This window comes from Thamnophis sirtalis, unplaced genomic scaffold (assembly GCF_051295495.1).
Source record: "Thamnophis sirtalis isolate CommonGarterSnake01/CBP01778 unplaced genomic scaffold, rThaSir2_p1.2 scaffold_8, whole genome shotgun sequence".
Taxonomy (NCBI): Eukaryota; Metazoa; Chordata; class Lepidosauria; order Squamata; family Natricidae; genus Thamnophis; species Thamnophis sirtalis.
In genome coordinates this window covers 17,237,763-17,260,527 of record NW_028261388.1, presented here as the reverse complement: position 1 = coordinate 17,260,527, position 22,765 = coordinate 17,237,763, and the positions used below count along the sequence as shown (strand labels likewise).

Genomic DNA, 22,765 nt, shown 5'->3' with positions numbered 1-22,765 from the left:
TATTATAGCTTCAAAATCATAAAATAGCAGAGCAATAGTAGTTAAGACTTCTATGTACTGCCCCATAGGGCTTTGCATACTCTCTGAGTGGTTTACAAATGTCAGTATATTGGCTTCATTTTATTGACCTCAGAAGGATGGAAGGCTGAGTCAACCTTGAGCCCTGTTAGGATCGAACTCTAGACTGTGGGCAGAGTGAGCCTGCAATACAGCCATCCAACTACTGCACCATCAGGGCTTAAATACATCCAATCCAAATAAAGGAAAAAATACTTTACCTTTGCTATATTTCTGATCTTAACATCTGAAATAAATTTAGTAGGATTCGTCACACGTAAAATTCGCATGTAACTTTAAAAACAGCTAATATGACTGAATTGCATATCTTTGGTTATAAATACTGTAAACATGGCATGCTTATCTGGGGTGAAAGAGTCTCAGCAACTGACAGGCAATTAAGTAGACCGAAAACTAAGTGCTGAATGCAATGGGGATGGAGAACTTCAAGAATTCTAGAGTTAGTTAAAGTCTAGAAAGGTGAAAAACATTGCAATGTTCTAGTACCAAGAAAATTATAGTGATAACAATGTACAGGTTACCCTTGATTTACCATCGGTTGCAACCATTTGAAGTTACAAAGGACCTACCTGGGGGTACTTATGACCCAGATTCAAAGTTCTGACGGTCACCCCATACAGTCACATCACCACACTTTGGGCACTCAGCAACTGGCCTGCATGTATAGCTGTTTGCAGCATTCTGTGGTCACATGACTATGTTTAACAATGTTATTGCAAAAACCTGGTATTGACTTCCAGTTGTCAGCAAAACCAGTCCATAAGGAACCTTAGGCTCACTTAACAATCACACAAAAACAGGTTGTAAAACCATCATGAGTTACAACTATGATGGGCAGACTAAACCTATAGTTTAACTTGAGGATGACCCAGGAATTTATTAAATAAGTATTATATAACTTATATACTCAAATTTCAGTTTGAAAATCAAGAAGAAAGCTGACTGTTTTGGTTTAAATGAAATTTAAACACATTTAGTTTACAACTGAGAAAGTCATTTTTGGGTAGTGATTTGTGGGTGCTTTATGGTCTAAGGCAGTGTTTTTCAACCTTTTTTGTGCAAAGGCACACTTTTTTCATGAAAAAAATCACGAGGCACACCACCATTAGAAAATGTTAAAATTTTTTAACTCTGTGCCTATATTGACTATATATAAAGTAATTCTCTTGAATCCTCTGCGATTGTTGCTATGGACGCACGCATGGGACGTCAGTGACGTCCCTGCGTGCGCTACTTCCCGGCGGTCCCTGCATTTTTAAAGTAAACGCGGGGCCGCAGGGACTTAATAGAGGCATCCCTGTGTCCCGAAAGCAACTTTCGGGACACAGACAATGTTCCCTCTAATTTTTTTTCAGTGTGAGCAGAAAAGTATAGTGTTTGAGTGGCATATTTTCATGCCTGAGCACCTGAATTTTTTTCACAGATGTCACCTAAGACAGTGTTTTTCAACTTTTTTTGTGCAAAGGCACACTTTTTTCATGAAAAAAATCATGAGGCACACCACCATTAGAAAATGTTAAAAAAATTTAACTCTGTGCCTATATTGACTATATATAAAGTGTTTTTCCCATGGCACACCTTACACTATGTCACGGCACACTAGTGTGCCATGGCACAGTGGTTGAAAAACACTGGTCTAAGGCACAGGTGTCAAACTTGATCATGTCATGTGACATATTGTAACGGGCTTTATCTCTGTGGAGCCGGAGTGGGCGTGGCCTGTACATCCAGCCCATGGGTCACCAGTTTGACACCCCTGGTCTAAAGTTAAGGAGAGTCTACTATAATAATTGCTTCATGAAGTTATAGTTAAGTAGCTAGATAGAGAGTCATATCATTGCAAAGCAGCTGCTTCAAGTTGTCTTCAATATTATATCCACGAAATACTACCTCAGCTTTTTAACACCATGACTTGTACTTATTACTACTAATATCGGCTGCAGAGGATTGAGGGATTAATTTGAGCTGTTTTTTGAAAGAGGTTTAGGAAAGTGAGAAAAGAGGAAAAGAGGATGCGAGTGGAAATGTTGTTTTGTAACACATTTATGTCAGATAAAGGTTATTTCATCAAATACATTTGTCATTTTGATCCTTGGTAAGAAAGATTGTGATATCAAATGGTTAACTAGTTAATTAGCATTTTGTTCATACTATAGACTAGCAGAGCAACCATTCTGGATTTTTTCATATAAATACATAAAAGTTGTATCAATCCCCATCTCAAAAATGTATTCATAATATTCCAGGTTTTTTGTATAGTTTCTTGAGGAATAGTACAGAAAACATATTTCAGGCAAGAAAATTCTGAAACTGCCTGTGCTATGCTGTCACATATTTCAAAATGGTGAGCCTATAATTTATCGTTGGAATTTAGAAGAGAAAGGGGGAATTTGTATTTTTTTTAAGAACCCTATCACTGTTTATTTATTTTTCCTCTCTTATTTACTATATTCTGCTCATCCAAAACAAATTGCAAAGCAGAAACAAGTGAAACCCTTAACAAAATGCTCCAAAGCTTTTTTTATCCGGGTATTTTAAAAGCACAAAAAGAACAAACAGAACTAGGCACAAATAAAATAGTACAAGGTAAGGACTATTTTCATATAGAGCTGCACAAAATTACCAATACAATAAATCATACAATGAAAGATTACAAATTAAATGAAATAATTTTAATAAGAAAGAGTATGTGCACGTGCCCATTTTTGTAGCAATGCAGCAGAAATAAACTCAAATCATATCTCCTATGCTATATATGGCGCAATTCAGTTCAGCAACTTTATATCTTTTCGTGGTTGAATTTCCCTGCTTGAAAACAGTCCTAAAATGGTTGAGGAGAATTAATCCTAAATGTCAAACTTTTTCAATGTCCAACCACCAAGAATATAGTAAGATAAGGTGCTTAATGTTTTTTTTTTAAAAAAAAAACATATTAAAACACTCCCTTTTATCTTGAAACTCTATTTTTCTAATATTTTTCTGACTTTTCATCATCAAAAAATGTAAACCTTTAAAAAGCTTAAAGTCAACTAACTGAAGCAGGTTACACATTCATAAATAAATAAATAAATAAAGTCCACCTCAAAATGGGAACAAATTAAATCACTTTTAATTTCTAGGGCAATTCTAGCACCCAAAGAAATTTGCTTCAGGACTGTCATATATATATATCCAGAAAAACATAACAGTTAACCTTTAGTTGAGGAACAGTTTTAGCAGATGAACAGTAGACAGTGAGATGGACAGTATATAAACTGAATAAATAATAAAGATGAAAGAAAAACTCTCTTGTGGTCTCTTCTTTCTAAGGCACATAGTCAAAGACAGGAATTGAGTTCAGAGCACAAGAAATTAGGTACATGCTATCTACAGTATACACAAGAATTTGAACTATTACTGATCAAACACAACTGGTGCTAGGTAAGGGTCAGTGAAATTCATGTGGGCTGGACGTGGGTCTCTTGTGGAAGCATAGTGATTGCAAACTGATGACCTATTTGATTCCCACACTCTGGCTTAGCCTCCTCATCTCCTACACACATGACTACATCCAGTGGTGGGATTCAGCCAGTTCGCACCTATTCGGGAGAACCAGTTGCAAACTTTCTAAGCAGTTTGGAGAACTGGTTGTTGGAAGACATCTCATTTTGGTTTTTTTCCACTTTACAGGGCTAATCCTGTAAGGAAGGCAGGGAGGAAACATTCTGCTGTTGTTTTTAGCCTTATCTTTATTGCCCTGATTACAGAGACTGCCTCTCTGGTTAACCCTTATTACATTGTAACAGCTAAGGTGAAGTAACAGCTAAGGTGAAGAGTGAGTGACATTGAGTTGGCCACACCCACCCAGTCACATGACCACCGACCACCGCCTACCCAGTTGGTCATTAGGGCAAAGAACTGGTTGTTAAATTATTTGAATCCCACCACTGGCTACATCTCTCCGTAGATGAGTGTTATGAAGGAGAACATTACTTACCCCTATCCGTGTCATAAAGGAAGACAAAGCGATTCCATTTATAATGGCCCAGCAAACTTAGCAACGCTCCTTGTAAGGAAGGCCTCAGTTGCAGCACAAACTGGCTTTCACCCTCTGTGGGGAAACTGGGTGTGATGAGCGAGATGTGCAAGGCGCTGCAGAATGAGGTCAAGGTGTGTACTGATCTTTTATCGTACAGTCCAAAAATAGCAAAAACTCCTCGTGAGTACTGGGAGCAGACTGAAAGGAAACATAAAACACATAATTAAAACAACATAACAACACTAGACAACATTTATGGTTCCATAGTAAACTTTAAAGATATGGATCCTGTCTTGCTGATGAGGTCTAGATTTAGATCTAGATCCAGACGATAGGGAAAAATGACCCCTTCCTGTGCCTTGATCACATGGCAATATGGAAAGTTGTAGCTTTCTTCATGAAGATACACATTACCAACCGAAATAAATTCTTATTATATACTTTAACTAATTATTTGGTTTGCTTTCTGTGAATAATTACAGAAAGTAGTCTTTGATTCGGGATAAACAGTTATCTTCAGATGATAGATAATGCATTTTATGTCAAATTAATAGTAAAATTAAATTAGCCGTAAATTAGCTTTAGTGAAGAAATTCTATTTTTTACAATTAACTTGAACATCATAGCACAATTTGCAAATCGTCCTATAATTACCGCTGTTCTACAATAAGATTTTAAAATATCTTGACTTGAAATATAGAATATGAAAAGCAGAACTACAAATAATCCAACAATTGAGTAGACCTGATAATAGTTTCTTTATGAAGTTCATGTTCATTCCCTTTCCAAGAAGAACTGGTAAATTTCATTATAGTATAGCCTTTATTGTCATTGTACATCATGTATTCAATGAAATTGGTTATTAACAAAACCAGCTCTGATGTTTTAATATTTTTCTTCACATTTCATATATTAAAGTAGCACCAAACTGGAAAACATGTTTAACGACTTTTTCGCAAATTCAGAAGAAAAGGAATTCTAGCACCTTCTGGAAATGTAAGGTCTATTTTTACTGCACTGCTTGTCTATGAATTTGGATAACTATGATAAAAATGAGCAGCAAATACAGAAGTAAAGATAAGTATTAACCATCATAACACAAGTCCTGTAGTTACATTATCTCTGTTGGCACCTAACAGATCCTGCAAGATTGTTTTAATGACATCACAATTTGTATGTCTAAAATATTCATAGATCCATGGCATCCTATAAAGTAAAATGGTGGATGGCTGAAAGTCCATACAGGTAGTCCTCGACTTACGACAGTTCATTTAGTGACAGTTCAATGTTACAACAGCGCTGGAAAAAATGACTTATTACCGTTTTTCACCCTTACAACGTTGTACCATCCCTATAGTCACATGATCAAAATTCAGACCCTACTCACCGACTCATATTTATGATGACTGCAGTGTCCTGTGCGAGCTTTTGCGAGCTTCTGACAAGCAAAGTCAATGGGGAATCCAGATTCACTTAACAACCATGTTACTAACTTAACAAATGCAACGATTCACTTAACTGTGGCAAAAAAAGTCATAAAATGGGGCAAACTCATTTGACAAAAGTTTCACTTAGCAACATCAGTTTCTGGGCTCAACTGTGGGTCGTAACTCGAGGACTACCTGTCTAGTTTTCTTTATCTGCTAGTGCAAAAAACAAACATTTCAAAACAGACAGTATTTCAAGAAGGTGATAGAAGTAACCAGAAGGTTTGTGCAAGAAGAGAGAATGACCAGAAGATTCTTTCTGATTCCTACCCACCCTAAAAAAAAAACCTGATAGATACTTCCTGCCACCATCTTTTTTTTCTTTTCTATAACCAAAGTTACAGGGTTATAAAGAAAGAAAATTTATTCCCTTTTCTACAACATCATGACAATTTAAACAGAATTACAAACACACACAATAAAATTTCCTACAATTTAGAGATATATTTTTTTTGTATTTGAACCCCATTATCTTTTTTATTGTGTTTTTATATGCAAATATACAGAACAAAAAGACAGGGGGGAAAACCCTAAACACAGAAACAAATAGGAAAAAAGTGAAATAAAAAACAGCACTAACAAGGATACATTCATGCTTAAAAAATAATTCAGCCCAATTTTCATACACATCATCAAACCTTGATTACATTGAGTAATCTGTTTTGATAAATTCGTAAATTCTACCTTTTGGGATTATAATTCAAGGGTTTTATATTAGCATTCATAACAATATTAATACATTTATGTATTTTAAATGATAAATGGGACAAGAGTGGAGCAAATGAGTGTATCTTAATTTATTTAACATTTCAACATAGTGAAATTGACAGCCAACCTTTTAAAAACATTCTCTGGTGAGTCCCCCTACCCCAAAACTGCAAGAAAACCTTTTGTCCAATTAATCGCATCTCACTTAATATTCTTTCAGTTACTCAGCCATTGATTTATTAATGTAAGAAATTTCATATCTTCCTTCAAGGGAGCTTGCAAATAATATCCACCCCTGTGATACTGGTGAATTATTTATTTAAAGAAAAAAACAACACACTGCACCACATAAAAAGCCATTATTACAATCACCAAGATGATCACTACAGATTTAATTTTTCTAAATATGTATCCAGGATGCCAGTTAGTTCCCAAATATTTTCAGATTTTCTGGCAACCTTCAGAAAGCCAGATTATGCAGAATATGGTAATTGACGATGTTCTTCTCTATACTTTATGTGGCTGTCAATATTTTTGCATCCACATTTAATCAGAAACTAGATGATCAGGAAGAAGAATGTTTAATAGTCCTCTAACCACACTAAGGCAAATTCTTTATTCTAGTGATCTATTCTGGAAAGACCTAGACCTTCTAGGGCAAGGGTGTCAAAATTAAGACCCGTGGGGTGGATCTGGCTGGCAGGGTGCTTAGATCTGGCCCATTGGGCCGCCCTGGAAACAGCAAAGGACTGGTCTGAGGTGCCTCTGCTAGCAAAAATGGAGCTCATGTGACCCTTGCAAGTTTCGCTTTTGCTAGCGGAAAATTGCAGGAGGCCATTGCAACCAAAAATGGAGCCCAAGAGCCCATTTTTGCTGGCAGAGTGCTCCAGCCACACAGGCGCCCCCAACACAAGTGACAGCAAGCTGGCCATGCCCATCCTGGCCCTGCCCACTCAGCCCACACCCCAAGGTCAAACATAACCCTGATGGAGCCTTCAATGAAACCGAGTTTGACACCCCTCCTCTGAGGTTTCTTAACAAATTCCTGAGGCAGAAATCTCGGTCTAAAACAAAGTCATAGTTTATCAAGATACATGAAAACAAAGAATGATGGGGGTTAAACTTAAAGAAAAAGGATTAGAGCTTAAAGAGTAAATGAATTTGTCAGTAAACATTACATCTCAGAATAAAATAATATGATGTATAGACCGAGGTGTCCTCTGTATCTGGAATTTTTGTCAGACTGAGGAAGCATGCATCACAATATCACAGTGCAAACTCCTTATACCCTGTGGTAATGTTGTTGAACTTACTAAACAGGCAGTCAGTGGTGGGATTCAAATAATTTAACAACCGGTTCTCTGCCCTAATGACCAGCTGGGTAGGTGCGGCTTGGTGGTCATGTGACTGGGTGGGCGTGGCCAACTCAAGGCCACTCACTTCGATGGGTGCTTCACCTTAGCTGTTACAATGTATTAAAGGTTAACCAGAGAGGCAGTTTCTGTAAGCAGGGTAATAAAGATAAGGCTAGAAACAACACCAGAAGGTTTCCTTCCTGCCTTCCTTACAGGATTAGCGCTCTAAAGTGGAAAAAATCAAAATGAGATTTCTTCCAACAACCGGTTCTCCGAACTGCTTAGAAAGTTAACAACTGGTTCTCCCAAATAGGTGCGAACTGGCTGAATCCCACCACTGCAGGCAGTGCTGGCATGACAATACACATTTCATTTCATTTCACCCCAATTAGATATGAAATTTGGCAAGGCTTGAAAACATACAAAAATAAAACCAAAACATCTCATTTATTGATATATATATGTAGGAATCTACCAGTACAAGCAACAAACGAAGGCAAGTTTAAGATTTGTTTGGTATATGTGTGTGTGTTTTCCATATCCATTGGCTTCTCAATATAACAGAAGCTTTGGAAAATGTTTTTCCTCCAATAACCCCAGGGGGAAAAAAATCAGTTAACTTCAGAATTAGTTTACAGGTCGGTTATGGAGAAGTTGCTGATCTAACAGGGCTCTCTAGGGCTTTGCATTTCTAGACAGGCCCATTTCAACAATCATCCAGTTTGTTTCCTGGTAAGTGAATATATTCATCATGACAGCCATTTGGAAAGAAAGCTAACAATATGCTCCAAAAATTTTAAAATGTGCCCACATGTGAAAATGTTGCCTTCTCGGTGTTATATAATAAATTCACCGTCAAAGAGAAAACAATTCACATTTCTATTTTCATATAATAGTGACTGAACAGAAGTGGAGTCTCCTATATTCTGGAGACCAGAAGATGGTGAAGTACAGTAATTCCTAGAACATGTTAAACGATGTAGAAAGATTAACTATGTTTATAGGCTGATTTCAAAGATTTTGGCTTCTGCCTAAGGAGTGATTTGTTTAATGTACATAACAATGTCATCTATGTCTAGCGCCATAGCTTTCAACGGAACGTCCTCTAAAATAGAGTAAGATTACAGCCTTAATTGAAAAGTAGCATACCACAATGAACAGACATGCACAACAATGGTGGGTTCCTACTGGTTCTGACTAGTTCGGCTGAATCGTTAGCAGCTTGGCGACCTGGGTCGCTGAAATCAGCAGCAACCCAGGCCTACCACACACCCAAACTGGTTCCCCCAGCGGCGCTGTAGGGCTAGGGTAGGCGTCACCATCTTGTTTTTTGCTTCTGTGAATGCACAGAGCAATTTTATTGCACGTGTGCGTGGCGCATCCCTGAGCAAATCAGCAGTAGTCTCTGCTGGAACCCACCCCTGATGTACAACAATTTATGTTGCCAGAACTATCTTTTGGACACATAACTGCAAAGTACTGGCCAGACTTTGTGAGGGGACAACTTGCAGATACTTGTATACATAGGCCATGTACAACAAATATATACACATCTCATACACATATGTCACAAACACAAATAACACTTTTATTTGTCCCTCCATTATATCCATTTTTTCTTGTTGAAAATCCCTAGTTTTAGGGAGAGGTAACACATGGCTTAACAGAATTTATTGGACCACAAAACCCATTTACAGAAGTTCGGTTTACTAGCATTGGAAGTGCCACATGCCCATCTCTCATAACTGATTGAAATCATCTTGATTTGACAAAGTTACTCTTTTCTATATTTATAAGATTATTGTTGAAAATATACGCCTGTAATTAAGATTACAGGAAACTAGAGATAGCTAAATTCTTACCAAACTTCTGTCTCGCCTTACATAGATTATTTAAGTTTTAAATAAAAAGCGCTTTGAAATAAAAACATGAAAAAAAGATGTCACTGCATTTAGATCCCCTAAACTCATGTAATATGTTTCTTTTGATAAAACTGGAATACAATTAGCATATTTCTATACACTATCATTTTCCACAAATTAATACAATAATCTCTTATAAAACTTAATTGCTTTTTTGTTTTGAATAAAAAAAGAAAGGAGGGAGGGAAATATAAGCTTCCCTGTTTTTTTTTAAAGTAAGAATTTTTTATCCAATTTTACGCCATAAGTATTCTTGTCTTTTTCTTTTTCTTCCTTGAAAAGGAAGAAAATAAGCTCATTTATAAAACTAAAACTTTCTTCCCTCAAGAAAGTATTTTTAATTTAAAATGGGAGGACACCCATAAACATGACAGCCTGTTCTAATGAAAACAGTGTTTTAAACATAGTAGCTCTAAAGACACTAATCATATATGCTGCTTCTACTTCAAACAAAACATTACTGTATTAATTTTCAACAAGAGAGGACATAATTATCTCAAGCAACATCTACAGCTATTCATTACTATTGTCAGCACATCTTCTAGTAAATCAAATGAATTTAGTAGAGTAGAAAAGGTGGGCGCTTAACCGGAATGGAAACGAAAAGAAAGAGAAAAATGTTCTGTGTTATTATTAAAAATGGACAAGGGATGGGTTTCTAACATCCTTTGTGGCATGGAGAAAATGGATAGACAGAAGCTCAGGGTCATCCCATGTAGCTGAATGATGAAAAAATTAATGGTAGATAAAAAAGTATTTCTTCAGACATCACTAAGGTAAGCTTTGGGATTTACTACAGCAGGATGAATTCAGGGTCACGAATGTGGATGACTTTAAAGAATTATAAAAATTCACCAAGGACACAAACATCAGGTACTGGTGGATATCTATGACTTTCCCTATTGGCCAGGCTGTCTTTGGAGGCAATGCATCTTTGATAATGTCAGGGGAATCCCAAAGGTGCTTCTCTCCCGCTCCCTGCAAGACACAACTGGACTTTGCTGTCTTCCACATTTTGGACAGAGAGGACCACTGGTTTGTAAGAGGAGTCAAAGAGGCCATTTATGTCAAAACCGAACAGCCCTCTCTCAATGGTGGGGGGGGGATATAACATCATCTATCTCCAGTTTATAACACAGTTACAAGAAATGCCACACCCATTTGCACCACTCAGGTGGCTCTGATGATACAGATAAACCTCCAGGTGGTCTTAATGACTGGATAAAAGAATGCAAATGACCAGCTGTCTGCAAGGAGTATAGATCCTTTTATTCTCCACCATCCAGTCAGAGCTGAAGACGCTTTTTGGATGGGAAGCAGAACATCTTCAAAGAACAACCAGACAGTCCAGTTGCCTCTTGGGGGAAAAAAAGCATAGTTGGGACAAGTATGACCTGGAGGACTGAGACTCTCCATAGACATGTCGGGTGGGGGGGGGGGGACAAGCAGAAGTACTATAGTGTTCATATCCCCAATATGGACATGCTTGACAAGTTGATCTATAATAGGCACAAGAATATTAACTTACTACCAGGTACCATTAGAAGACCAAGTCAAAGTCAGGTTATGATGGAGAAAATCTGTCTGCCCGCCTTCCCTCCCATCCATCCATCCATCCATCCATCCATCCATCCATCCATCCATCCATCATCCATCTTGCTAAGAATTAACACCAACTGATGTTACATAGTCAATTAGATGCATCACCTCCATCCACCAGGATGTTTCTTTAATTGGGCAGAATAGATGAATGATCATTTGGTGGTATTTCTGCTTTTATGTACCTAAAAGGCTGGCGAATGGACTAACCGAAACCCATTCATTCATTATTATGGAGGCTAATTGCCCATAGTATTGTTTTCAGTGGCACTGGAAAGTTCAATTCTTTTGATATAGAGAGTTAAATCCTTGCCTCTGTTTCAAAGTTTTAATTCTCCCTGCTTTTCCCTGCCTTCTATCCAATGCTTTGCAGTTAATTGCTTTTGATATTTACTAATGTTTACTAAGTGAGAGGCAATTTGGTATGGATAGAAACTGGGAGACTGTGAGTTCTATTCCCACCTAAGGCACAAAGCCATTCAGGTGACTTTGGGCCAATCAGTATTTCTTAGTCCTAAGAGAGAGGCAATGGAAAACTATTGAAATATCTCACCAAGAAAACTGCAGGGACTATTCCAGGCAGTCTCTGGAAATTGGACAACAGGGGGGTGGGTTTAATAAAGTTGTGTTTTCTGCTACCTAAATTGAATGTTGTGTGAGCTCACTGTAATCTGGATATAGGGACTGAACTGGCAGCATGCTCAGGCTCAAATTACACTGGAAATTATCCATTGTAATTTTCCAATACTCAAGAAACATTATTATCATTAGACTTTTTATATTGTCTTGATTATTTTATGAATAACTCAAGGTGTTGAATGTATCTAACAAACTTCTTCTTCTAATTGTCCCCTCAACAATAACCCTGTAAAATGGGTTGGGCTGAGAGAGAGACAGAGAGTGACTGGCCCAAAGTCCCCCAGCTGGCTTTTATGTCTAAAATGGGACTGGAGCTCGCAGTTTCCTGGTTTCTGATTCCAGAACCTTCACGACTATACTAGACTAGTTTTCTTATGATGGTAAACTTAACTTATGATACCAAAGCTTAACAGTCTTTGATTTTCAGGTGGTTTCTAGAAAGCTGTGGTTTATTTTGAAAACTGCACCCGGAAAACATCTAAAAAATAAAAGCAAATCTGTAGCGCGGTTTTATCTTTTTGACAGAGGGACAAAGAATTTGCTGACAGAAAGGATCATGTAATTTTTGATTTGGTTGGCTTTCTGGTATGGATGTTTTTATATCCTGAGATGTAAACGTGTCATTGCCAAGGTCATATGGAACAGTTAGCTGCCTGGAGGATTTTTGTAGAATTGGTGGCCTTCTTTCTGAATCATAAAATTTTCCCTTTGTTCATCTTTGTGAAGTAGATTTCCATATTAGGGATACTTTGCCTATCATCCCCATCAGAGGTTCAGCCACTTCTGATAGGTTCTGGAGAACCGGTAGCAGAAATTTTGAGTAGTTCGGAGAACCGGCAAATAGGCTGGCCCCGCCCCCGTTGCCTCCCAGTCGATCTTCTTTTGTTGCCCTGAACAGGAGAACGGAGCTGGAAAACAGGTTAGTGAGATGGAGAGGGAATAGGGATTTTGCAGTATCCTTCTCCTGCCATGCCCACCAAGCCATGCCCACCAAGCCACGCTCACAGAACCAGCAGTAAAAAATTTTGAATCCAAATTTTTGATCCCCATCTGCTGCTTTTTAATCTTCCTGTCTCACACCTCCTGTCTTACTCTGTATAAAACTTATTCAGAATGATCTATGCTTCATCCTGAAAAATCCTTTTTTTAAATCTCAATTCAGCTATCAGCATATTTAAGGACACAACTCCCTTTCTTATCCTTAGTCTCTCTTCTGTAGTGCTAGGATAACAAAAGGCTGGCATATAAGGCAAGAGATACAGAAAAAAATATGTTTGAATAACTGTGCATTGCTTGAAATGACTGCAATATCCAGTGATTTTAAGCTGCTTTCATCTTAAGGAGGAGTATACAAATAAAAAAAAATAAAGAACACTGAAATCCCAACTTTCTTTGGGTGATTTGCAGTATAGAAATGTAGAACAATAGCAGAAAAGATTGTCCAAAAATACAAAATCCATACAAACATCACAAGCATCATGCAGGGACTCATCAATCATCTGAGATAAAATAAAAAAAACAATCAGTATTATATTATAATTTAAAACATGGGAAGTGAAGCAGTGAATCATGGGATCAACTCCTGTGTAGAAGGGGTTGGATTTGATAACTTCTTAGGTCCTTTCCAATAGACTTGAAAAGGACCTAAGAGGTTATCAAATCCAACCCCTTCCACACAGCAGGATTCGCTCCACCATCCCTGATAGATGACTGATCTCTAGTGAAAGAGAAGAAAGAGAAGTAATCACTCCATCTGGTTCCCGATTTAAATGATTGACAGATATCTGTATCCAGAGCAAGTTTGATATAGTGGTTAAGGCATCAGTTAGAAAAAACTGTGACTTCTAGTCCTTCCTTAAGCATGAAGCCAGCCGAGTGACCTTGGCCAGTCACTTTCTCTCAGCCTTAGAAAGAAGCAACAGCAAACCATCCATGGTAATAGTTTTATGCAGTCATTTATTGAGATAGGGAGTTATAAAAATCAAATAAATGAATAGATAAATACCACTTCTGCAAAACCTTGCCAAGAAACTGCAGGGATTGGTCCAAGCAGTCTTCAAGAATTCGATATGACTGAATGGAAGAAAAAAAAAATATGTGTCCACTTTCTTGAAGTTTCATCCCATCATTCTAGTCTTAACTTAGGCAATCTATGTAACCTTCTACAATGTGACAGCCTTCAGTTATCTGATGACAACCATCATATTCCCTCTCAACCTTCTCTTAAACATGCCTAGGTTTTAAACCATTCCTGCTCTTAGGTTTTGGTTTCCAGTCCTTTTATCATTTTGAAGGGCTTGCTCTGGACTTTCTGCGTCAGGGTTCAGGACTAAGAGGTTGATCAAGAGGTTTCAGAAGAACCTATGGAATGTCAAAGCCAGGAATCACCTGATAAAACACAGGAGCAGCTGGAGGAGTTAAATGATTTTGATGATATTAGGCCTCCCAGTCTCTGTATCCAATGAGTGTATTGAGGAGCAGAGGAATGCCATTATATTAGGCTTCTTGCCAGGCAAGGGCTGCAACCTCATTTAAGAAGCAGCTCCTACCTATGTTCCCTTTGCCTGAAGCAATGGCTGATCTCCAGATCTTGTGTGATATCCCTGTTTGCACAAGAAACGTTGAATCTCTGATCTTTGGAATGACTGACAATCCTGACCCAACTCTCAGACCTTTGGATGGATTTTGGACTCTTCTTCTGCATGCTCTTATTTGATAGCAGTCATTCAGGCAATTATTTGAGACTCTGTTTTGATTTGCATACTGAAGTAAGTAAACTGAAAGATACCGTAGCAACTATATGTGAGCGGGACACATTCCAGTTATCAATGTCCTTTTTAACCTGGGGTGTACAGAACTGAATTCCCTTTGGACGTGCTTTCTTGTGATATTGATAACAGATTAGTAGCATCTTTAGTACCATGGATTGGCTATTGTGAAGTTTCCAATTTGTTCAATCCATGTGCCCAGAATTTTGAGACATTGCATGCTAAGAATGTATGGAAAGGAGTATGATAGCGCAGCTCCAGGATACAACAGGCAGCTTGTTCTCAGAATAAAATCTGCATATCCTGTCCATTCATAGAGAGAAGGGTTACTGAAAATTCCTTCTCCATGTGATGCTAATGAGATAGGAGTGAGGCTGAAAGCCTTCTCTGTAACTTCATGTAATATTATCTCCCTACCACTCACTCTGAAATATCTGTAGATCTTGTTGCAATACTATAAATAAGTTAAAACTGTTTATTCAAAGGTGCTTTTGGTCCCAGCTGACTGACTAAGGGGACATACCTTGAATTTTAACTGGGGTTTTATATTTGCTGTTATTTTTATATTGATTTTTATTGTGATTTCCTTTAAGATTTCAAAAGCTTTGTTGAATTTGTATTACTTTCAATCTCTTTCTGGAGTTTTAGGTCTCTTTTCATTTTCTTATATTTTCAAGTATTCCAGATGCTATTTGAAAATATCTAATTTTACGTTTTCTTTTTACAGTACCATTGAAAACTTGTATTCTAATTAATGTTTTATCCCATTGTCTTACTGTGATTTTCAGCTAAATTAAATTGTTCCAACAGGCAGTTTCAATTTCATTGTTTTTTGTTTTATTTTTATTACATTAATTTCTTGTATAGTTTTCCTAGAGCAATGCTAAAAACAAGAGTTCCAGAATTCTTCACACATATAGAGTCTATTTTATTGTGAGTTATCACAACAAAAGAAATCAGGAAAATTGTAAGGCAGAAGGTGAGATATACCTGAACTGTGTCTTTTTCCTCCATCCTATCTTCAACATCCTGTAATTTCAAATTATCAGAATTTTCTTTTATCCCTCTTTCAATCGTAGTAAGGGTACCATCTTCTATTTCCTGCATGCCATTAATATCTTGATTCTAAGATTGTCTATACCAATAAAATTTTGCTCACAATGGCACATTTTTTCATACTGTTCCACGTGCAATGCCACTGAAGATTAAAACAAATGTACATTCCAATGTGAATTTAGTTTTCCACCCAATCTGAACCCAATTATTATTATCCCATACTACAGAAAGGTTAAAACAAATCAGAGCTTATGTACACTAAGCTCTTACATAAAAAAAAATGACTTAGAAAGCACATTTCGGACTCAGAATCCCAATTCTGTAACTAATTCACTGTCCTCTCATTCATATTTAAAATGTTATGATTAAATATACTTGGGATATTTTCAGGAATAAAATGAGGAATAAAAAACGTATGTAAAAATAAACCCATGATTCTAAGACACTGCATGGTCTTAGAGAGAACAATAGCAGTAGCAGTAGACTTATATACCGCTTCATAGGCCTTTCAGGCCTCTCTAAGCGGTTTACAGAGAGTCAGCATATTGCCCCCAACAATCTGGGTCCTCATTTTACCCACCTCGGAAGGATGGAAGGCTGAGTCAACCCTGAGCCGGTGAGATTTGAACCGCTGACCTGCTGATCTAGCAGTAGCCTGCAGTGCTGCACTTAACCACTGCGCCACCTTGGCTCAACAAGGCTATTAAATGGAAGTTTGTAGTATACTGAATTTGACAAAAGTAATAAAAGAACAATTCTTGCACTGTTATACTATACTAGAGTGCTTCCTAGATCCCCACTGATATTTGGGTTGTGGGTTTTTTTCTATTCTTAGGAAATGTCTATGGAGATTCTCAGTCATCCAGGCCATGGTTGTCCCATAGGTGCTTTTTCAAAAGGCAACTGGACTTTTTGGTTTTTCTTTGAAGACGTTTTGCTTCTTATCCAAGAAGCTTCAGAAGTGAGGAAGCAAAATATCTTTAAGGAAAAACAAAATCCAGTTGCCTTTTGAGAAAGCACCTTTGGAACATTCTTAGGAAATAAATGCATTTTGTAAGAATTCTTTAGCATACTCTTAGGCAATGCTTGAGTGACGTGGTGGCTCAATGGCTAAGACGCTGAGCTTGTCAATCAGAAAGGTCGGCAGTTCGAATCCCTAGTGCCGCGTAATAGAGTGAGCTCCCGTTACTTGTCCCAGCTTCTGCCAACCTAGCAGTTCGAAAGCGTGTTAAAATACAGGTAGAAAAATAGAGCCACCTTTGGTGGGAAGGTAACAGCGTTCCGTGCTCCTTTGGCATTTAATCATGCCGGCCACATGACTACGGACTGCTACTGCAGAAAAACTGAAACAGACCAAACAGCCCATAAAGATTCTCTTTATAAAAGTTGAACAGAAGTAAGATAGAAACAAGATTTTTTTTTAAAAAAAATCCCTATTTGTTGCTGTTTTACTTTATTTCAAAATTAATGACTTTTCATGGCACCCATTCCCTCCCATAAGGGTGTCTTGGAGTAGTAGAATCAAGGCAGTAGCAATGTCATTAGAACATTATTTTAAAATTAGAACAGTACATGCCAAGATATTCATTGTTAAAACAATTTTTTGCCAGTTAACCCCCGAGCTACATTCAGGTAGTAATCCCTCTGGGATCAAGTAATCTCTAAGATCACCTCTGCTTTTTTTATTGTGAATCTGGTTGAATTCCAGTGACATGTATTGAGAGCCTCAAATCCAAACTGACAGCTCCTTGAGGTGGAACTTTCCTTGCACTGAGGTAGCTGCTATAAAACATTTTGGCAACAACTGAAACTTCACCTTTCCCCCTATGCTTTCTTGGGATGAAAGTGTGAAAAAAGAAAGAGTATCTAAGCAATACTGATTGCGGTGGGATGTAAAATTAAATAAATAAATGTATTTCATTTTTAAAAGGATATTGAAAGAGAAAGAGAAACATCTCAGTAACTTAAAGAATTTCGGACAGCTGTTAGAAAAGACAAGAGGTAGTATTACAACAATATTTGAGATACACATTCAGTGAGTGAGCCCTGGTGAACTGGCTGGTTTGCAGAACTGTGTTTGTGAAGAAATTACGGCTGAATGCAGGATTCGGGATGGTAAAATCTCTCCAGAAGAAGGATGGATCATTGAAATCTACTTTTTGTTTTAACATTAAAAGTTTTAAATAGAAAGATCAGAGAAGAAAAAGAAATAAAAGGAATGAAAATCAAAAAAAGAAGAATATAAACTACAAGTATTTGCAGATGACCTGGTTTTTATCCTTGAGGACCCATTAGAAACGGCACCCAAATTGATAGAAAGAATAGAGGAATATGGAAAAGTAGCAGGTTTGAAAATAAATAAAGATAAAATGAAGATTTTGACAAAGAATATATCATCAAGGCAAAAGGAAGAATTGGCGGAAACTTTGGAGATTCAAGTCACAAATAAGGTCAAATATTTGGGGATATACTTAGCTGCAAGATGCAGCATACTCAAAGAGAATAATTATTATAAATTTAAGTAGCAGGTTGCGACTGACTTGATGAAATGGGAAAACCTACAACTATCAATGATAGGGAGAATATCTACAATCAAAATGAACATCCTACCCAGAATCTTATATTTGTTCCAGACAATTCCAATTAGACTTTTTTGATGAATTAAATAAAATAGTGCTAAAGTTTATTTGGCAGGGGGGAAAAGCAAGAATAAAATTAGAATTGTTACAAAATGCTAGAATAAGAGGAGGATTGGGCCTACCTAACTGGGAATTATATTACCAAGCAACAAGTCTGATGTGGGTTAAGGAGTGGATAATATTAAGGAATTCCAGATTATTGACTGTAGAAGGACCTCACCGACTGTTGGGATGGCATGCTTTTTTATGTATAATGGAACTAAAACACAGGGTTATTTTAGAAGACATTATTTACGGGAGGCTTTGTTACTGAATTGAGAGAAGATCAAAAGGCAATATTATTTAAAAAATTCAGCCTGGCTATCCACTATTGAAGCTTTTTCATATCCAATAATATACAAAAAGGAACAAACAGTTAGATACAGTGAAATATTGAATGCAGAGGGTGGATTTAAATCTATGCAAGAGTTGAAACAGGAAGGAATAGGAATGAATTGTGCAAATACAATCTAGATATGATAAAGATCATAAAATGGAAGGTTTCTATGATAAAATGACTGAATTAGATAAAAGTTTGACAGGTACTGATGAAAAAGTAATTAAAAATTATATGGACATTTACTAGAGGTTAAGTTAAAGGAAGAACAAGTTAAAGAAACTATGACAGCTTGAGGGGAAAATTTGGACATGGGATTGAACTTGGAAAATGGCAGAAATTGTGGTCTCAAAATTATAAAATGACGTCAACAGCATACAAGGAAAATTTGTATAAGATGTTTTACAGGTGGCACCTACCTCCAACGAGAATAGCAAGAATGTTCAAGAACAAGTCAGAAAAGTGTTGGAAATGTCATCAGACACCGGGTTCATATTACCATATGTGGTGGACTTGCATAGAAGCTAAAAGATACTGAATTAAAATCCAAACGTGGTTGGAGAAAATGAAACAAAAACACATAGACTTTAAACCAGAGATTTTTTTATTGGGAATCATACCAGAAACATATAATAAAGATCTGAAATATTTGATTGTAAATGTTTTAGCGGCAGCTAGAATTGCATTTGCAAAAAATTGGAAAAACAAGACCATACCAACGCAGGAGGAAGTCATTCCAAAAATAATGGAATGTGCTGAAATGAGTAAAATGACATTTGAAACTAGAGAACAAGAAGCTGAACAATTTTATAAGGTATGGGATTTGTTCTATCAGTGGTTAGATAAAAAATATGGAAATGAAAAATTTTGGAGAAGTCTTTCATATTGTAATAATAGAATGAGATAGGTGATACAATAAAGAAATACTATTATTAAATAGATTTAAATGATGCAATGGAATATTGCTATATATATGAATCGAAGGAATAACAATTGTAGTTGAACATATGATGAACAATGATAACAACATACCTATGTATATTTGATGGATAATCTGTGACTTTATATATAATTGAGTGATGCACAAGTACAAAATGTTGGAGAATTTTTTCATATTGCAAGGACAATAGAATGTGATACTAGAAAGACATATTATTACTAAATAGACTAATAATGACACAATGGAATGTTGGTATATACATGAATCTAATCTCTAGAATATTTGTTTAAAATGAAGGAATAACAATTGTAAGCTGAACATATGATCTATAATGATGATAACATACCTATGTAGACTTGATGGACAATCTGTGATTTTATATATAGTTGAAAGCGGTGATGCACAAATGCTTGTAACCAAACGACATGCTATATGTATATGTAATTGATGATGGTTTTATGTTTCATGTTTTGTTTGTCTTTGTTGGTCAAAAAAAAACTTTTATTAAAAAAAAAGAATCAGTCAAAGTTCGAACCAAACTCTATCAGAAAATCTGGAGAACAATATAGTCTCCGGCATATTAGATGAGATTAACCTGCATTCTAATAATAATAAAAAGGAAACTTAACAGAGTGTGCAAGCCAATGGTGGGTCGCAGGCGGTACGCCCCGGTATCAGGGTACCGGAGCCTGCCCGGAGCACCGGATATGTTCCAGTACAGTGCTCCGGAGGGCCCACCCGAGCTCCTTACTGTGTTTTAAAGCTGTCAGCGTTTCCGCGTATGTGCATGCCACATATAGCACCTGCGCGGCGCTCCACTGAGCAGCTGGAGCATTGCAGAGGCTTGCAGAAGCATTGTTTCCAGCTATAACGCATGCGTGCACATGTGTGTGCATGTGGGTGACACCGGTTGGAACGGAATTTGGAACCCACCACTGGTGCAAGCTATCATATGAGATCATTAATTTCACATCCTAGCAAAACAATGCTTAGAGTAATCTAATGCAGAACAGGGCCCTACATGGAAAAAAGACATGCCATATAGTCAAGTTGGCTTTTGAAAAAACACAAGACAGTATTAAGTGGTTTTTTTAATCAGGGCAATCTGGGCTACCCAAATATGGAAAAGAGCATACTGATTCCATTTTCGCCTTTCAGCTCCAATCCAGGAGACTTCCCAGGCAGTTGCTTTTGTGACAAACTATTTTTGTGTTGAACTTATATTTACTGACAAAGAAATAAAGGGAGACTAGTATAGATCTATTTCAAACTATTTAGCTCTCATCAGCTAGCAATACCCTTCTAGGATTTGAACCCAGGCTACTTACCATATTTTTAGGCGTATAAGATGCACTGGAGTATAAGAGGCACCAAGGTTTTGAAGAGGCAAATAAAAAAAGTTATTGCACTCTGCATACCTCCCACAAATGGCCTGTTTTTTGTGAAAATTGGCCTGTTTTTCCCCCAAGAAAGGCATGAATAGCCTCTTGGGGGCGGGGGGCAAAAATGAGCAAAACATGGGCTGTTTTTTGCTCATTTCTGCCCTCCCCGGCCCCCAGGAGCTCTCTAAAAGCTTCCTACAAGCTCTGCATGGCCATTTTGGTGAAGGGGGTGGGGTTTGGGGAGGCAAAAACTGCTGTATTCAGTGTATAAGACGCACCCAGATTTTCAGCCTCTTTTTTGAGGGAAAAGGGTGCATCTTGTACTCCGAAAAATACGGTACATATGAGGTAGATGCATTAACCTAATAGCTCTATACTAGCCTCCCTTTATTTCTTTGTCAAAGACATTATTGCTGACACAAAGTGGATTATTGAGAAAGCCCAAGAATAGAGAAAATAAGTTGGTATGTGCTTCATTAATTATGGAAAGAAGTTTGATTGTTGACTATTATCAAGCTGTGGAATGCGCACAGAAAAATAGGAATCCAAAGATATCTCATTGTTGTCACGAGAAACATACATTGTATAGAAGTCAGGAGTTTAAAATACAGACAGAATATGGAGAAACACACTGGCTCCAAACTGACAAATGAGTGTGACAAGGCTGTAGACTATCCCCTTATTTATTCAACCAACACCCTTAGCATATATTAAAGGAAGGTGGATTGGAAGAAGATGAGCATGATTTTAAAAATGGGAGAAGAAACTTCAATAACCCATGCTTATATAGCTTTTTACCACATTTTTTTAAAATTCAGCAAAACCTTCCAAGAAACAGGACATAAAGTTTATTGGTCTCTTCCCAATAACTAAGCAAATCAACACAGCAGCTGCCAGCATCAATGAAAGTTTACCCTATAGTCCATCAACCACTCCGTGAGAAAAAGAAATCTCTCCCCTGCACGTTACATTCACAGACAGCAACCACCACCACCCCAGTCCCGTTCTGGTACATGGGAAGGAATGTTACAGGATGGAAGTGACGCTAGACTCTAGATCCAGAGGAAACAGGTCAAGAATTTAATGTACTGGAAGGTCTACCCAATGTAATAAAAATCAAGGGAGGCAGCAACATATGTTAACACACTGCCATTGGCGCACTATTTTTACAACCAACATCCCAACAAACTGAAGGGAATTATGTGTCTTGTAGTGTCAAGCATTGACTGGAGAGGAGTTCTTTTATGGCAGAGGTCTTCAAATTTGGCAACTTTAAGACTTGTGGACTATGCTGGCTGGAGAATTCTGGGAGTTGAAGTCTTAAAGTTGCCAAGTTTGGGGACCCCTCTTCTACGGGATGAAGAGTTTTTTAAGTATACCAAGAAACTGATACGGGGAAATGGACTATCTTCTTCCGCATGGGGTATACACGATACTGTCAGGGTTCCAAAAAGCATCCAAAAGTAAATCAGAGTCCAAGGCAAAGTATTGCTCAAAGATCCAATTGATTAAGAGAGCCTTTTGGTACATCTGGAAAAACCCGAATCTGAAAGTTTCCCGGTTTTCCGCACCCAGTTGAAAGTTCAAGATCTTGCCCCCACACCCACAAGTTCATCACAGTAGTGGGATTCAGCCAGTTCGCACCTATTCGGGAGAACCGGTTCTTAATTTTCTAAGCAGTTCGGAGAATCGGTTGTTGGAAGAAATCTCATTTTCCCCCTCCCCCATTTTACAGAGCTAATCCTGTAAGGAAGGCAGGAAGGAAACATTCTGGTGTTGTTTCTAGCCTCATTTTTAT

The 22,765-nt window shown here is 37.4% G+C and overlaps 1 protein-coding gene across 9 annotated transcripts in view; it reads right to left on the bottom strand.

Moving 5' to 3' along the window:
• Nucleotides 1-22,765, bottom strand: part of GRIA4 (glutamate ionotropic receptor AMPA type subunit 4) — a 291,186-nt gene that overhangs the window by 166,438 nt on the left and 101,983 nt on the right. For 8 of the 9 annotated variants that reach the window (XR_015697457.1, XM_014071708.2, XM_014071709.2 and 5 more), the window contains exon 3: nucleotides 4,055-4,294. The exons of the other annotated variant lie outside the window; for it this stretch is intronic. Coding sequence is in view for 7 of the 8 variants with exons in the window: in XM_014071708.2 (XP_013927183.1) it covers nucleotides 4,055-4,294 (240 nt within the window). In the remaining variant the exon portion in view is untranslated. The remainder of the gene's footprint in view (nucleotides 1-4,054; nucleotides 4,295-22,765) is intronic. 9 annotated transcript variants of the gene reach the window in all.